Here is a 17,520-nt window from a genome sequence, read left to right on the forward strand (position 1 = left end):
TTGGCTAAAAGGGTGGCCCTCAGGAAGGTCCCTGGAGCTTGCAGGTCTGAGTGTCCAGTCAGCCTCTGGCCCTAGCCCGTGCTCCACTCCAGAGGGAAGCCTCAGCTATTTCTGCCTCTGCTCACTTTGCAGATCTCGATGCCCCATCAGTGGCTGGAAGGAAACCTCCCTGTGAGCGCCAAGTGCACTGTGTGTGAGAAGACGTGTGGAAGTGTCCTTCGGCTGCAGGACTGGCGCTGCCTGTGGTGCAAGGCCATGGTGAGCGCCGGGCGGGGTGCGGTGCCACGCCTCCATCCTGGCTCACTCTGGAGCCTGGGTCCAGCCCCTTGGCTGCCGCTTGCCTCCTTTTCACTGGACGGGGGGCTCTCTTCCCCCACTAGGCCTTCCCTTTCCTGCAGGTCTCACCCAGGCCGACTTTGCTCCTGTAATCCTTGGATGGCCCCATTACTACCATGTGTTGGCATCAGCTCCCAGACCAGAGGGGCCCAGCAGGGAGTCACCAAAGAGCCAGGCTTTAGAGGTTCTCCGGAGGAAGGGTCACCCGGGGCCAGTGTTGGCCACGACCAAGATGGGCTGGGAGAGGGAGGATCTAGGCCTTAGGGTCTGCCTGAATCACGTCCCCTGACCCAGCCTGGGCACCTACAGGGACAGAGCACTCACTGGGCCAGGTGACAGGAAGGCCTGAGTTCAGATCTGTCCTCAGACGCTTACTTAGCTTGGTGCCCCTGAGCAAGCCACCTAATTGCTGCTTGCCTCAGTTTCCTCACCTGTAAAATGGGGTGATCATAGCTCCCCCCTCCCGAGGAGAGGGAGGTGTCAGGAAGCGCCATTTTCCTTCTCCTTTGCCCAAAGCTCTCGCAGGAGAGTGGTTTTAAGGGAGACGATCATTGGATCCGGAAGTGCCTGCTGGGAGAGGCCTGAGAGGCCGTCTTACAGATGAGAAGACTGAGGCAGAGAGAGGCGATGTGAGTCTCTCTGACTCCCAGGCCAGGACTCCCAATGCCTGGGAACCTCAGGGGTACATTCCAGCGCCCCAAAAGACGTCTCATGGAGGGAAAGGGCAGCCTCCCACTGGCTGTGGTGTCCCAGGCCAGTGCCCCAACCCTCTGGCCCTTCTCATGCAGGACCCTCCCCTGTCTCCCCTGTCTGCCGGGGTCCTAGGGGCTGGCAGTGTGGCCCGGGGCTGCGTCAGTGCGAGCACTAGATTGTCCTAGGAAGAAGGCATGCCTCCTAAGTCAAGTAATGGAGCGTGTAGAGGTCACATGGAGGTCAGGGGGAGAAAATCCTTTGAAGGAAGTTAGTTTTTCAATGAGGAACCTGATGCCTAGAGCCTCTGTTTGCAGAGTGCTGCGTTAGGTGCCTGGCAGTGGAAGGGAAATGAGGCAGGCAGGGCCAGTAAGCCCCAGGGCTTCTCCCAGGACACAGGGCACAGCTGACCATGATGGCATGTCAGGGGTGGCATGCAGCGTCCCAAGAAGGAAGGGAGGCGCCTCGATGCCCAGAGCCCAGGCCTGGAGTTAGCACCTGCCTCCTGGGGCTGTTGTGAGGCTCTGTAAACCCGAAGGCCCCATCCCTAGATGCCCGCTGTTCTCATCACCCTGTACCCTTAGTGAGCAGGCAGGGGGCCCCTGGGACCATGGCAAGACCCAGGTGATCTTTTTTTTTTTTTTTTGCGGGGCAATGGGGGTTAAGTGACTTGCCCAGGGTCACACAGCTAGTAAGTATCAAGTGTCTGAGGCTAGATTTGAACTCAGGTACTCCTGAATCCAGGGCCAGCACTTTAACCACTGTGCCATCTAGCTGCCCCCCAGGTGATCTTAATTCATCCTCTGTCCCTCCAAACCCGAGACCCTGAAGCGGGAGGGTATCCGCTGAGCCGGGACTGGTGGAGCAGGGAGGTGGGGAAGGCTGTCCGAAAAGGGTCAGCCCGTTCTTTGTGATTGTTGTTTCAGGTCCATACGTCGTGCAAAGATTCGTTACTGGCCAAGTGCCCCCTGGGTCTGTGTAAAGTGTCTGTCATTCCCCCGACCGCCCTGAACAGCATTGATTCTGATGGTGGGTATCCGTCGGCCCGTTCCCCCTGCCTCTTCCCAGGCCTCATTCTCCCAGCAGCCCCTCCCATCGTAACTCCAGAGTGGCCAGGAGAGGGAGTGGGCAAGCATTGGGCCCCAGAGGGCAGGTGCAGCAAGGTGGGCCCACACCTTGGGGTGGGAGTTTTGTTGATGGCCTCAGGATGAGCTCTCAGAATGGCTGACAAGGTTGAAGACTTAGAGACCCTCAGCTGCCCCCTGGGCAATGGTCAGCAGCAGATGAGGCAGACGTGATGGCCCGGCTAACGTGTCAGCATTTAGGGTAAAGCCGGCCCCATGAGACTCCCCTGCCTCGTGTCCCCTGCTTGGGGCTGAACAGTTTGATTTATCGAGTCTGAGTCTGTAGGAAGGAGACCAAGCCAAGCAGATGTAATCTGCATCCGCAGGGGTGGCGGGCCAAGGTCTCAGGTACCAGCTGACAGTGATCCCCATTCTGTTGTGAGGTAAGGGGAGCCGGGAGCCGGAGGCAGTTGGGAAAAGGCTCAAGTGCTGCAGGTGTGGGGCCTCCACTCTCCCAGGGTGGGGAAGCTGACCTGTGGGCAGGCTGTGGGGGCCCAGCAGTACCACAGAACCATCTGAACACTGCGGGCCTGGCCAAGAAGGGGGAGCTTGGTCAGCAGAAGACAGGAGGTACAGTGTGCAGAAACACAGTAATAGCCTGGCGTCTGGGAGACCCAGAGATCCCACTGTCGGGGCAAGAATCCAGTATTCAAGCAAACCCTTGGGAAAGCCAGAAAAAGCAGTCTGGCAGAAACTATACATAGACCAGAGCCAGGGAGACTCCTGATGAGGCAGGAGGGTGGCATGATGAGCAGAGTGTGGTGAAAGTGAGCCTGCCTCAACCATGACTAAGGGGGGAGGCTGGAAGCATCACTCGAGGTAAAACGCACAGTTGGGAATACGTGAGGGTTTTGTCCGAACAAATCTAGGAGAGAAGCAGGTAAATGGGGGGGGGGGGGTGGGGGGGTCTCTGCATAGTCTCTTTATTTGTTTGTTTTTTTAGTGAGGCAGTGTGGGTTAAGTGACTTGCCCAGGGTCACACAGCTAGTAAGTGTTAAGTGTCTAAGGCCTACCAGCTAGTTGGTGCAGTGGATAAAGCACTGGCCCTGGAGTCAGGAGGACCTGAGTTCAAATCCAGCCTCAGACACTTAACACTTACTAGCTGTGTGACCCTGGGCAAGTCACTTAACCCACACTGCCTCATTAAAAAAACAAACAAATAAATAAAGGGGAACCAAGTCCAGTTTGTCAGGAGAAGAGCCGTTCCCCAACTGACAGACAGCGGGAGGGCATGTGCAGGCAGTTTTCAGAGGGACAGATCTGAGCCAAGCCATCAGTGGCCACGTGAGGACTACGCTCCAGGGCTCTCCTCGGAGGCCAGCAGGAGGATGCTCTTTACAAGCTGCATTCTTTCAGTGGCCTATGGAGTTGGCCCCGTTACCAGGGCAGGGCTTGGGACTTGCGGGGCCCATGTCCTATGTAGAAAATGGGTGTGCCCTTTATGGGGGGGGGGCCTCGGCACCCCCAGAGAAGTCCCGTCATCCGGGTTTGTCACCTCTCCCTTCTCTGCATCCAGGGTTCTGGAAAGCCTCGTGTCCCCCATCTTGTACCAGCCCATTGCTGGTCTTTGTCAATTCCAAAAGCGGAGACAACCAGGGAGTGAAGTTTCTGAGAAGATTCAAACAGCTGCTGAACCCAGCCCAGGTCTTTGACCTCATGAATGGAGGACCCCACCTTGGGTAGGGAGCAGAGTCCAGCCGGGGCAAGGGGGGTGGCCGAGCCCTGCCCCGGGCGCCTGCAGAGGATGATGCCTCTCCTCCCCTGAGCTGTCTCCTCTCCCTTCTCTTCCCTCTTTTCTCTCCTTTCTTCTTTCTCCCCCTCCCTTTTGTCTCTCCCTTCCCCCTCAGCTGGGAGCAGATGTCTATTATCCTTGTTCACCCAAGGATGCAGATGTGGGAATGGGCAGTAGATGAGAGCCCGGGCGGGATATCAGATCTGAAACATTCTTGCCAAACCTGTTCTCTCCCCCCAGTTTACCTTAGGTAATCGAGGATTCTGTGGTTGGGGGAAGCGGAGTCTCCCGTAATGGGACACCGTCAGTCAGTGTGCTCTCCTGTCTGATGGTGGCCAGGCCCAGCCAGAAACGCCTCCCGCACTTCCTGCGGGCGTCCTGACTCTGGGGACACTTATTTGACCTTAGTTTACTCCTTCCTCCAGGAAGGACCTGTTAGGGAAGTTCATCCATGAGAATATGTGGGCAGCATGCCCCACGGCAGCCTCGTTGGCATCAGTGCGGGAGCCAGCGCTATGGGGCAGTCATCCTTGATTATCATGGGCTGAAAATCTGCTGTCAGAAAAGGGTTGGAGAGTGGAGTTGGGGGAGGGCGGGGGTCCCCACAGAAGGGCCCATGTCGTCCCGTGTTCAGGTAACCTTTGGATGCCACCCTTGTGTGGGGCAGGCAGTGTACCCATGAGGCTGGCGCGTTGGGCTAAGCGGGAGCGCATGTCCACACCCCTCAGACCCTTCCCAGCTCTGTCTGTGATGCAGTTTCCCAGGTCATTGGGAGTGGAGTGCTTTGCAAACCTTAGGGAAGAGCTGCCTAAATCCTCATTGTCTCAGAGCAGAGGTTTGCCTGAGGAGAGTGGGGGTGGGGGGTGGAGCCACAGAAAGGCCTTCTCTGGCCCCATTTTCTCTGACATCTGAGCAGCGTCCAAAGCCTCCCTGATAGTGGGGCGCTGACTGCTTCCTCTCCAGAGAAGTGCTTTAGGGATAACGGGGCAGTCAGCGGGCTGAAGAGCATCCTCTGACCTAGAGGCTCCAGACTTCAGCCTTGCTACCAGGCAGGAGAGTGTTGGGACCTTAGTAACCGTGGGTTTTCTGTCTGCCCACAGTTTGCGTTTATTCCAGAAGTTTGACACTTTCCGGATCCTGGTGTGTGGTGGGGATGGGAGTGTTGGATGGGTCCTCTCTGAGATCGACAGCCTCAGCCTTCACAAACAGGTACGTCCATACGTCGTGCAAAGATTCGTTACTGGCCAAGTGCCCCCTGGGTCTGTGTAAAGTGTCTGTCATTCCCCCGACCGCCCTGAACAGCATTGATTCTGATGGTGGGTATCCGTCGGCCCGTTCCCCCTGCCTCTTCCCAGGCCTCATTCTCCCAGCAGCCCCTCCCAGTGTAACTCCAGAGTGGCCAGGAGAGGGAGTGGGCGAGCATTGGGCCCCAGAGGGCAGGTGCAGCAAGGTGGGCCCACACCTTGGGGTGGGAGTTTTGTTGATGGCCTCAGGATGAGCCCTGGAGATGAGGGGGCAGGCAGTAGTGCCAGCATGGCAGCACCACGCGGCTCCTTACAGCGCGCCTCTTCTTGGCACCCCAGGGTCCTCACTTTTGGAGCATCATGACCCCCTTGGGCAGTCTGGGGAAGCCGTGGAGACCACTGTTCAGAAGAAATGTGTGTTCTTAAATAATATCTGTAAAGCGCTTGGTGTCGTACCTGACACATAGTAGGTGCTTAAATGCTTGTCCCTGCCCCGCCTTTACATACATCAAATAAAATGCCCAGGATTACTAGGGGAGCCAATTACATTGAAATACAGTTATCCAGGGGCAGCTAGGTGGCGCAGTGGATAAAGCACTGGCCTTGGATTCAGGAGAACCTGAGTTCAAATCCAGCCTCAGACACTTGACACTTAACTAGCCATGTGACCCTGAGCAAATCATTTAACCCTCATTGCCCTGCCCCCCCCCAAAAAAAAGAAAGAAAGAAATACAGTTATCCAAATATCTTTGAAAAGGATTTCCAAGAACCCCAGCTGTTGGGGGGTAAGTAGGGATGAGGTGGAAGGGAGGCAGTGATGATGACCAGGAGAGGCCGGCAGGGAGAGAAGCTGGAAGCCAGAAGTGCAGGGGCCCTGTCTGAGCCCGGCAGTGTCCTGGCAGCTCACCAGTGTTAGAGTTACCCCTGCCCCCTTTCCACCTGGATGACCTTGGATGGGTGTGCCTCTCTTGCCCCGCCCTACCATGATGGGAATTGGAAGGTGGGGCCTCTAGACTCCCCGGGGGGCTCAGGCTCTGGGGTTGAGCCCCTTCATGGAGTGTCTCCTGAGGGTGTTGATGGCACCACTTCCAAGTGTGTCTCGCTCCCCACAGGCCCCACTTTGAGAAGGAAGCCCCCTGAAATGGCTCCTCATCCAGAGCTCCAGGGTATGGGCCCCTAACTCCCAGGAAAGCTGGGGGGGGGGGGGGCGGTGCAGCCAGGGAAAAAGGAGGAAGGGCTTCTGCCTCAGCAAGGCACAGCACCACCACCTGGTGGTGAATGTCCAGAAATGCGCCTGACTCAACCCATTGCTCGTCTATGGGGACTGGACGGTTGAAGAGTCCGGTGTCTCCTGGGGGCTAAGCCTTGGGGGCTGGAAGGGAGGAGGCCGTACCTACTACCTGTGCTCAGATGAGTCCAGGACAAGACAGGGGGGATCAGCCCCCTAGGAGGCCCCCAGAGAGAAGGTCGTAGATAAAGGGGGGCAACGCAAGCATCACCACCATCCCTCCCAGCTCTCAAACTCTAAGTGTAGCCCAGGGCATTAGGGAGCTCAGCCAGCCTTTATTAAGTGCCTACTGTGTGCTTAGTGGGAACGGGGTATGAAGAAGGGCTGAGGTAGGAGCTGGCAAAGAATAGAGGGGTTTGATGTAGCCGTGGTCTAGGCCGAGGCTACACACACTTAGTCAGAGGCTACGGGGGAGGGAAGGTGGCACACATCTAGGTCAGTTTGTGAGGGGCCTCGAATGCCTTGGTCACACAGTGTGGGAGAGCTATTAGAGGCTGGCCAGTCTGAACTCTTAATGTTACAGGCGGGGAAATGGGCTCTGAAATGTTGAGAGATTAGCTCAGTCCCCCAGATAGTAAGTAGGTGAGGCTGGATTTGAACCCAGGGCTCTGGCATCAAATCCAGCCCTCTTTTCATTGGGGTGCGTATGAGCAGGGGGGGATGATTTCATTAAGATAGGAGGATTGGAGAGGAGAGGAGTGGAAGGCCTGGGACAACCACTCAGGAGGCCGTTGCAAGAGTATGCTCTGAGGAAGGGCACTGCTTCCCATCACGAGACTGGAGGGCCTGGGTGCGAGAGAGGTTTGTGGGAGCATGAAGCCAGACTCCGTTGGGAGCTCTAGAGTGAGGCAGATCTCTGAAGCCACGCCCCGAGAGACAAAAGGCCAACCTGCCCGCCCCCCACTTGGCTCCTTGGGGCTTCTCAGTGCCTGTCTGCCCTGGCCGGCCAGGTGCCCCACGCCAGGGACTCCTTCCCTCCTGGGGGTGGTTAGTGATGTCGGCTGCTTTGCCCGAGACTTCACGCCTGCGTCTCATTTCTTGTAGTGTCAGCTGGGAGTGCTGCCCCTCGGGACAGGAAACGACCTGGCTCGCGTGTTGGGCTGGGGCTCAGCCTGCGACGACGACACTCAGCTCCCCCAGATCTTGGAGAAGCTGGAGAGAGCCAGCACCAAGATGCTGGACCGGTAAGTGGGGGCGGAAGGCTCGACGAGGCCTCCCCGGTGCCCAGGCTTGGCTTTCCCTCCTGGGCAAGCCCACCTGCCCCGGGCAGGTGTTCCCAGCCTCTGCTGGTGCCTCCAATTCTTCTTTTTGTGTTTTTTTTTTTTTGGTGGGCAATTGGGGTTAAGTGACTTGCCCAGGGTCACACAGCTAGTAAGTGTCAAGTGTCTGAGGCCGGATTTGAACTCAGGTCCTCCTGACTCCAGGGCCGGTGCTCTATCCACTGCAGACAGAGTCAGGGTGACAGCAGCACCGTCACACACAGATTGCACTGTTCCCCCAACGGGCAGGTGGGCTCTCTTTGGAAGAAGGATACGCACACGAGTGGCAAGGGCGGGGCAGGTTCTGCTCTGGAGGAGAGAGGGCCCAAGCCCCTAAGGGGACTCCGGAGCCACTGAGTACTGGAGACAGTGTGTGGAGAGGCCACCGATAGCTGAGTGACTCACAGACCCCTGGGCTCCGGGGCGGGGGCATGCCCACCTCGCCCATCATGAAGGCCTTGTCTGGCAGACCGGGGGTGTCCCACAGCAGCATTGCTGGGCACTCACAGAGAGAAACTTTGGCTGGAGAGCTGCCCCAGAGCCAATGGGCAGGGGTGCCCCCCCCCCCAGCGGCACAGGCCCAGTGGGGAGCCCCAGAAGTCCAGGCTTCTGGCGCACCTCCCCACCCCCGCCTTTCAGGAAGCATCCTCACTCTCCTTTGCTGGAGTCCGGTGGAGCCAGCTGGGAGGAGGGGAGCGCTGCTGTTGGCATTCAGGGCTCGTCCTTTGGGCAGAGGAAGGACCTGCAGGTCACACTTGTCAGTGGTGGTTTCCCAATTCCCAGGTGGAGCATCATGGTGTATGAAACCAAACTCCCTCGACAGGCATCATCTTCCACGGTGACAGAAGACTTCAGTGAGGACTCGGAGGTAGCCGCCCCCTCAGCCCCTCCCACAGAGCTCCTCCCGTGGAGCCTCCCCACCCCTCACCCCTCACCCCATGGCCTCCTGGTTCAGCCCTTTTCCCCCACCCCACCCCACCCCTCCCCGATGGCTGACTCCTCCAATGTCACTCACTGTGAGTTCTGCCCAGAACCTCCTGTGGCTCCCTCTTTCCTCATGGGTGGGAAGGAGCAATGTCACTCCTTGGAATAGCCAAGCTAAGGGATGGAGGAGTTGGAGGCAGCTGCTCCCCAATGGCCAGTCAGCTTGGCCTTGATATTGACCAGTGGGGGCCATCCTTCTCTCCTTGGCGCCCCTCCCCTTTGGTAATGTTGGACACACACCACACCCATGCCCAGCTCCTCGGGTGCTGCTGCGTCTAGTCTGACTATGTGCCCAGCCCAAGTGCTGCCTGGCTCACCCGGGGATGTCCTTGCCATCCCTCAGCCTCTGAGAGGTCAGCCCTTGGTTGGCAGATTCACGGGCAGCATGGCTTAGGCTTCTGTGCCCAGACAGCTCCGAGGACCATTGTCCTCCCAAAGACCGAGAGCCTCTTAAAGGGGCAAGGTGAGTGCGGCCTGGCCGGGGAGAGGCCTGAAAACAGGACTCAGGTCAGAGAAGGGGGTGAAACCCAGAGTCACCCATTAGAGAGCTATGGGAGCAGGCATCGGGTCTCTGCTAAAGACTATGCCACTGGCCCCATCGGGAGGCTGCAGGGGCCCTCAATGCCCTCTCCTTAGTCAGGCCCTCGGGTGCTGGTCTTGTCCTGACGATGCCTTCTTGTGGCAGAGCAGCCACTTGGAGTGTGAGAGCGAGGACCTGCCCCTCCCAGAGCTGCAGATCGGCCCACCCAGGGCCTCTACCCTTCTACCCATCATCACTTTGTGTCCATGCAACCCTAGGTCCAGCAGATTCTCATCTATGAAGACTCGGTGGCTGCCCACTTGTCCAAAATCTTGACCTCGGATCAGCATTCTGTGGTCATCTCCTCCGCCAAGTACGTACCACGAGCGGCTGCCCCGCTGCAGGCACGGAAGGTAGGGCTTCTGGGAGGGGACCTGTATGCCTGGCCCCGTGCCCCCCAGCCTCCCCTCTTCCTCTTTGTAGGGTGCTTTGTGAAACAGTGAAGGACTTTGTGGCACGAGTCGGGAAAGCATATGAGAAAACAACAGAGAGCTCCGAAGAATCCGAAGTCATGGCCAGGAAGGTGTGTGTGGCGGGGGGCACTGGCACACGGAGCCTGGAGGGCGTGCGGACGAGGCAGGGGCGGGCCGGGCTCCCCTGCAAGGACTGAGGCTCTCCGGCTCCTTCCTTCAGTGCTCTGTGCTCAAAGAGAAGCTGGACTCTCTCCTGAAGACGCTGAATGAGGAGTCTCAAGCTTCCTCCTCCCTGCCCATCCCTCCTCCCACCATTGCAGAAGAGACGGAAGATGGTGACGGCTCCGGCGGAGTGTGCACCTCCTCCACCGACCGCTCCATCGCCTCGGCCTGCCCGGCGCGGCCTCAGATCTTCCGGCCTCGGGAGCAGCTCATGCTAAGAGCCAACAGCCTGAAGAAGGCGATCCGTCAGATCATAGAACATGCAGAGAAAGGTAGGCGGCCGTGGGCCCCCCCGCCCCACCTCGGTCAGTTGGGAAGACCCTGGCCTGGGCAGGCATTAGGCCTCACGCCACCTGAGATCGTTCCTGCCAAATGTGGCGAGGATAGAATGTGTGCACAAAGGGGGCTCTGGCCCAGCCCGGGTCTGCCAGAGACACCCCCTGAGGGCAGCACCCAGAGGTGGCCATGCCGAGACCCCACAGGCACAAAGAATGCCTTTCCCGGTACTGAGGGAGCCTGTGCAGACAGACCTCCCTTAGGAGGGGCAACGTGGCCGGTCGGGAAGACTACCCGTGGGGCTGTGTGAGCCAGGCAGGTCTCTCGGCCCCTTGGGGCTCCAGGCAGCCTCTCTTTGCTGTAGGTGGCACTGGGGAAGTAGCTGGCCAGGTCCCTGCCCCTCCCCTCTGCAGGCATTTGCTGTGATAGAGGTGGATGCTCTCTCCGGGTGCGGCTCGCAGGCAATCTTCCCACAGTGCCAGGCACTGCCTGGCTTTGGAGCTATCCCAGTGTGAGCGGGCATCCCCAGGAGGGGGCTGCAGAGTAGGCCCCGGTGCCCCTCAGGCCCTGCCAGCCCTGGGCTTATTGGCTCCAGACTTTGTGCTAGGTCAAGAGTCGGAAGGTTGGATTCTGGGCCCTGCCTGACTGGGGGCCATGGCCCTGGTGATGCATCACCCCCCCCACCGCCCCCCCCATCCTGTGAAAGGCAGGTGTGAACAGCTGCCCTGTGTCCTCAGCATCAGAGGAGGGGCTGGAGATGAATGATGAGCCAGCCTGGGGGAGAGGACGGGGCTGAGCCGCCACCCCCCCCCCCAGCCCCCTTGGCTGGCATCCTTCGCTTCCGGAGGGGATGGGGCGTGGCCGGTGGATGGAGCCTGAGGGACTCACCCAGACTCTTCTGTCTTCTTGTCCTGGGCTGTTTATCCGCCTCCTTTCTTTTTCCATCCCTTGATATTCTCTTATCTGCCTTTGCTTCCATGTTTGCCACGTCTCTCTGCCACGTGCCTCACAAGAGGACCAGGCAGAAGTCTAGGGCGGCTCGCTCGTTTCTGAGCCTCATCCTCATCCACTCTTAGAGGCTTGTATGTCTCTGAGGTCCCTGGGGTGCCTGGGCCTGGTCCGGTCTCCTCTCCGCTCCACTGGGTCTTGGCCACGGTGGGCTGGTGTCCAGAGGGACCCGTCCACCTGCCGACTCCGACACCCTCTGCCCCTTTCCTTTCCCGTTGCCCAGCTGTTGACGAGCAGAATGCCCAGACGCAGGAGCAGGAAGGCTTCATCCTGGGGCTCTCTGCCACTGAGGAGGGCAAAGAGCCCAAGGCCACGGACAAGCCTTCCCTGCAGTCATCTCACGGAGGGAATGGCGGCGTGTCGAGAGGGAGGAGCCACCGCAAAGGTACCATTATCAGTTCCCATTCGGTGCTGGGACGCTCGGCCCTCTCGCCTTTGGGACCACGAGGCTGTCCCTGTACACGGCCCTGGTGCCCACGGCTTGCCACCGAGCCTGGATGGAGGGCCCGTGGATAACCCATAGGCCTCCCCCCCAAGACAGCCCATGAGTCTCTGCCTGCCTCTACTCTATCTGAAGCCTCCTTGAGCTCCTGTGGAAGGCGCTGCCCAGGAGACCCTTTAGAATTGTCCCCCAGGGGTCAGAGCCTTTACTGCCTCCTTCTGTGCCCGACTTCTCTCCTTCCCCCACAAGCTCCTCCCCTTCCTGTCAGATCTGTTCCCTCATTCCCTCCCCCTGCGCCCCCCCTCAGGTAGACAGGTGGGTAGGCTGGAGATCACACCTGCTCTTTGTGGGGCTCTCCCCTGCCCCCCACAGCCAGGCCTTCCTGATCCCATGCCCTCCACACACATGCTTGCCAGATGGCTTTTGGTTATTGGGCATTGCCTGGGCACTGGGTGACATGGGTTCCAGTGAGAGAACAGAGGGCTTGTTGGGGGGCCTCTGCTAGCCCATTGCGACTTAAGAAAGGCCTGCTGAGGGGCAGCTAGGTGGCGCAGTGGATAGAGCACTGGCTCTGGAGTCAGGAGTACCTGAGTTCAAATCCGGCCTCAGACACATAACACTTACTAGCTGTGTGACCCTGGGCAGGTCACTTGACCCCAATTGCCTCACTTAAAAAAAAAAAAAAAACTGTAAGAAAGGCCTGCTGGGCTTGTCCTGGTGCCCTGAGCTCATCGGTTTGCATCGCTGCTCCTCGAGGACAGTGGGAGGGGAGTCAGGTGTGTTGTCTCTAGAGGGTCCCCTTTCCGTGCCCCGGCTGAAGCCCAGCTCGTCCTTCCCCTCTGGGGCTGGGAAAGTGGCATGTCCAGGAGTTGTGGGTCTTTGTGCTGTCGGCACCCGGGCTCCCTTAGGTTTCCCTTCCTCCATCTCGCCTTCCAGCCTTCCACGTGATGGTCGATGAGTGACATACAAACCTTCAGCCCCAAGGGCTCCCTGAGGCTTTTAAAAACTCTGCAGCCACTTAGCCGTGTCCTGTTTCTGACTCTCCCTGTTTTCTCTTGTGTCTTCCAGTGTCCAAATCCCCTTGTGAAAAGCTAATAAACAAAGGAAGTTTGTCGCTGGGTAGCTCAGCATCGCTTCCTCCCCAGACGGGAAACCGCGACGGCTTGCCAATGCTGAACACAAAGATCCTGTACCCAAGTGAGTGTGTGTGCCTCCCCCTGCCCGCAGCCATCCATAAACAGCTCAGAGCGGGCGGCGGCATCAGGCCCTGTCAGCATGGCTGGGGGTGGGCTGAGGGGATGACTGTTCCCAGCCGGGGCCTGAGCTGGGACTGAAGGTATTTGAGAGGAGGAGAACCCCCTCTCCGTGTGGGTGGCCCTGAGCCACGATCCCTGAAATCAACTGTGATGCAATGAAAGCTGCCTCATGGAGAGAAGCCCCGCTTCTGTGGCTGCACCTGCGGTGGGGGCGCGGACCCCTCAGTCAGCCACTTTGCCAGCACCTGCTACAGGTGGTCTCAGGCACTCTGGGATCTGGGGAAAGCTTTGAAGGCCAGGCCAGCAGATGCCCCAACAGAGCAGAGAGGCGACTGGACCAGGCCTAGGCATCCCAGGGACCTCAGAGACACACAAGCCCCTGAGAATTGATGAAGACGAGGCTCAGAAACCTCATTCCCCAGAGTTCTGGTGTTCTCCTTGTGCCCCCGCTGTGTGCCAGGGTGCTCACGAATGAAGGCCAGCCTTTCTCCCGCCAGGCCACATGTGTGTCGGCTCTGACTGGCTCTGCCCAGCTCTATTGGCGTTGGCCTCACAGGAGCACGGGGGCCCTGGAGTGATACTGTTCTGCCCAGAGTGACTCACAGAGTAGACGACACAGTGCGGCCTGGGGTGCACACCACCCTGGGCTGCCAGGGCTCAGATGGCAACAGGTGGCATAAAGTGAGGTGGCACCTCGAGAGGAGCTGGACCAGCTGGGCAGCATCAGTTCAAAATGGGCACGAAGGGATACGTGACCTCGCATCAAGGGATGGAAGCTCAGGAGCGAGCGAGCCACCCTAGACGCCTGCCTGGTCCTCTTGTGAGGCACATGGGAGAGACGTGGCAAACACGGAAGAAAAGGCAGAGGAGAGAATGGGCAAGGGGCAGGAGCAGCCAGAGGGGGCCTCACACCCAAACAGGGCCCAGATGCTTCTGGGTGTGGTTGGCCGCTGCCCCTTAGAGCAGAGACATCAATTGGAGGGAAGGATGGAGGGAGACGACCCTGCAGCTGCAGCAACTCAGACTTCACTGTCTGCACAAAGTTGTCAACATGACGCAGAGACGCTGACGCCACCTTTCCCCCAGAGCTCCTGGAGCAAGGAGACTGAAGGAGCAGGGCCCACACGGGGGTCCTTGCTAAGGCGATCCACATCATCCCATAGAACCACAAGGCCAGGCGAGAAGACAGACCAGGGAGATGGGCCCAAGCGATCCTCACGAGAGGATTGGTGCACGTCCCTTAACACTGCCAGACTCTCCAAGAGGCAGCTGGCTGCCACGACAACTGTACCAGAAAATCTCATGCTGGCGTTTGGTGAGATCTGAACCGAGAGATGTGTTCCCCTTAGCTCTTTGTCGGTGTCTTCCATCTGGGCCTGCGTGTGTGCGCTGGGGGTGAGGGGTCATGAGTCAGAAATGCAGCCACAGCTGTCTCTGAAAGGCTTCTCGGCACCAGCTCAGCGCTTGCCAGAAAACGGATCCTCTTGGATTCAGGGGGTGGTAACAAGAGCTGAATGCACAGTGTGCGTGCACACACACACATCCTCAGCCGCCTCCTTTCTGGTCAGTTAGCACATGCAGGAAGACACAGATGCACTGTGTCAGGAAGCCTCCCCAGGCAGTGGGAGAGTCAGACAGTCTTGTGGCCTCTACAGGGACTAGCTGGTTGTCCTTTCTGCTTCTTAGGCATCCTAGGTCACTGACCACAGTGATGGCACCCCACAGCTCCACTGCCTGTGCTGGTGCTGACTGTATTCCTAGTTGTTGACCTTGCCCCCACTGAGAGGGAAGTTTGGAGGCCAAGAATGTCATAGAAACACAACCAACTTCATCTAAAGGAAAAGGTGCAAAAAAAATGCCAAATAAAAAGGGCATTATATAGGTCAGACCATAGGACAGTGAGCTTTCAGGGACTGAAGTAAACGTTTGTAATTTTGTACAAGTAAGCAGCTGTCTGAAGCTGAGAAGGTCTTTTCTATTCCCTCTGATTGTGAGAGGTTCTCCAGATACCACATGACCAATGACTTCAAGTCCCAGAGTGCCAAGAAGCCTCCTCTGTGGGACAGACAAGAGTTTTCCCATCCACATGGGAAAACAAACCGGATGAAAAACACATATTGACCAAGCCGTGGCATACGGCTGGACAAGGCAGCACATTGGATTAGTCTGTCAGTTCATACACCTTGGACAGTGAGATGGGCCTGGAATGGAGATGGAGGAGGAGGACAAAGGGCTGAATCACATTTGAGAAAGTGTGTGGTGTTTTGGGTGATCACAAACAACTTACTGCCACAAAAACCCATCTTTTTGACAGCAGTGTTCTCTTGGTGGTGAGTCATACCACAATCAGAGAAGAACCAAAATAACAGCTAAAACAAAGGAGAATGGAAATGACCCACGTGGGCATAAGTAAACTGTATCATTTGAGCAGGGATGACCTGCATGTATGAAGGGGTCTAAAAGACATTATCAAAAACATTTATGTCTGTGGAGAAGGTAAGAAAGGCAGCCCAGGGGCGCGGTGGCACCACGGCTCTCTCTAAGCATGAGAGGAATTGAGAGGGAGGCTTCATGCAGTGGGTGGATTATGCATGGAGGATTCATGGAACGACAAAGCCAAGCGTCCTTCAAAGTGCAGAAAGCCAGGATCCTCCTAAAATCACGTGTTCTTACACATTGTCTTTGAGGATTTAAGTGGAAAAGGCTTAATGATGTGGACTTGCCCTCTGCACCCTACACAGAAAACAGAAAGCTTGAGAAGCCTTTGGGAAATGGTCAGCATTTGGCTGAAAATGCAAGGCTGGCGAATGAGAGCGTCAGACCTGTACGCAGTTTCAGAGGGGCCAGGGTCCCTATGAAAGTCTTGGCAGGGGCTCCCCTAAACCGGAAGCATCGGGCCCCCTGCTGAGTGTCCCTGCTTGCATTTCAAGTCAAGAGATGTTTGTCTGCTGATGATTCTTGGCCCCCAAACTGAGAATGTCCATAATAGTTACGTCATTATCATTGTTAGCATTGTGATGAGCCAGCGAGAGGGACACGTTTACTCTCTCTGGTGACAGTTGTCTCCTCTTTTCTGACAGATACTGGTTCCTTGCCAGGGGGTTCAGTCATCAGTCGTTTGCTCATCAATGCAGATCCCTTTAACACGGAACCAGAAAACTTGTGAGTATCTGCAGTGATGGGGAGACATTATTAAAAGAGAGAGGAGACATCAGAAAAAGCAGAAGAATTAGCTGCCTGACCCCATGGTCCTCCCGGGGATGGGGTCTCCACACCAGCATAGGAGGGCGCCATTGTGCCATATATGAAAGAGTGTGAGGAGGCTGGACTCGAATGGAGACACAGTTGCCCAGGAAGCCCAGGACACATCTCCCGTTTCTACCACCCTGGCAGTTCAAGTGTCGGGGGCGAGTGGGCAGGAGGAGGGGCAGATCTCAAGTAACAGCAGCCGCATCCTGGGTGGGAGGAGATGCCACAGCATCTGGGGCATCTGACTGGGGCAGCCTGAGGGAAGGGAAGGCCCGTCTGTAATCCTGGGGATGTGGAGAGGCGCTGCCCTGGGGTGAGGAGATGCTGCCAGCCATCAGGCCATGGAGGGAAATGACCGAGTCTCAAGAGCTTTAAAAGGGCTAAAGGCAGTTGTGTTTTTAACCGTTTTTTTAATGAAACTTTACAGAGAGTGCTACACGGAGAAGTGTGTCATGAATAACTATTTTGGAATCGGGCTTGATGCGAAGATCTCCCTGGATTTCAATAACAAGCGTGATGAGCACCCAGAGAAATGCAGGTAGGTGGGAGTCCCTCAGGTAGCCACAGCTCTGAGGCTCTCGGTCACACGGCCTAGAGCAGCTTTTTCAGGACTAAAGGGTTTTAGAACAAATCCAATCCCATCCACGGGCATTTGATTGTCTTCTCCAGGCCAGATGTGCGAGGCTTTGAGGGGGCCCCTCGACCCCTGGAAGTTCACTAGAGTAATTGCTTTTCACTTAGGACAAGGGTGGTAACGTATGCCAGCCCAGTGAGGTTCTACGTGGTACTTCCCTGCCAGCACCCTGAGAGAGGTGCCAAGGGCTATTCGTCCCCTTTTAAAGACAGAAAATGAGGCCTAGGTCTATCCAGTAAGGATCAGGTGTCAGAGTTGAACCCAGGTCTCCCTGGTTCCAGTACTGTTTTTGTGCCAACAGAGCATTTGGAGTCAAAGGGGACTTTATGTCCCCAAAGTTTTGTTTGTTGTTTGTTTTGCGGGGCAATGGGGGTTAAGTGACTTGCCCAGGGTCACACAGCTAGTAAGTGTCAAGTGTCTGAGGCCGGATTTGAACTCAGGTCGGTGCTTTATCCACTGTGCCACCTAGCTACCCCTGTCCCCAAAGTTTTAATGTATCTTTAAATTTAAGTGTCTGAGGCCTGATTTTTTTTTTTTTTTTTTAGTGAGGCAATTGGGGTTAAGTGACTTGCCTAGGGTCACACAGCTAGTAAGTGTTAAGTGTCTGAGGCTGGATTTGAACTCAGGTCCTCCTGAATCCAGGGCCGGTGCTCTATCCATTGCCCCACCTAGCTGCCCCCCCCCCCGAGGCCTGATTTTGAACTCAAGTCCAGCACTCTACCTCTGGCACTATGTGGCTCCCTAGACAGGGCTTTTTAGATAACCCCTCCCCCTTCCACCCCA

General features: G+C 57.1%; 1 protein-coding gene across 4 annotated transcripts in view; it reads left to right on the forward strand.

Moving 5' to 3' along the window:
• Nucleotides 1-17,520, forward strand: part of DGKD (diacylglycerol kinase delta) — a 114,143-nt gene that overhangs the window by 73,016 nt on the left and 23,607 nt on the right. For all 4 annotated transcript variants that reach the window (XR_006356344.1, XM_044002483.1, XM_044002481.1 and 1 more), the window contains 13 exons: nucleotides 133-258; nucleotides 1,953-2,055; nucleotides 3,667-3,829; nucleotides 4,983-5,091; nucleotides 7,459-7,598; nucleotides 8,457-8,541; nucleotides 9,456-9,550; nucleotides 9,661-9,760; nucleotides 9,871-10,144; nucleotides 11,380-11,541; nucleotides 12,667-12,795; nucleotides 15,935-16,016; nucleotides 16,531-16,641. Coding sequence is in view for 3 of the 4 variants with exons in the window: in XM_044002483.1 (XP_043858418.1) it covers nucleotides 133-258; nucleotides 1,953-2,055; nucleotides 3,667-3,829; nucleotides 4,983-5,091; nucleotides 7,459-7,598; nucleotides 8,457-8,541; nucleotides 9,456-9,550; nucleotides 9,661-9,760; nucleotides 9,871-10,144; nucleotides 11,380-11,541; nucleotides 12,667-12,795; nucleotides 15,935-16,016; nucleotides 16,531-16,641 (1,679 nt within the window). In the remaining variant the exon portion in view is untranslated. The remainder of the gene's footprint in view (nucleotides 1-132; nucleotides 259-1,952; nucleotides 2,056-3,666; nucleotides 3,830-4,982; nucleotides 5,092-7,458; nucleotides 7,599-8,456; nucleotides 8,542-9,455; nucleotides 9,551-9,660; nucleotides 9,761-9,870; nucleotides 10,145-11,379; nucleotides 11,542-12,666; nucleotides 12,796-15,934; nucleotides 16,017-16,530; nucleotides 16,642-17,520) is intronic.

Source organism: Dromiciops gliroides, chromosome 4 (assembly GCF_019393635.1).
Source record: "Dromiciops gliroides isolate mDroGli1 chromosome 4, mDroGli1.pri, whole genome shotgun sequence".
Lineage (NCBI taxonomy): Eukaryota > Metazoa > Chordata > Mammalia > Microbiotheria > Microbiotheriidae > Dromiciops > Dromiciops gliroides.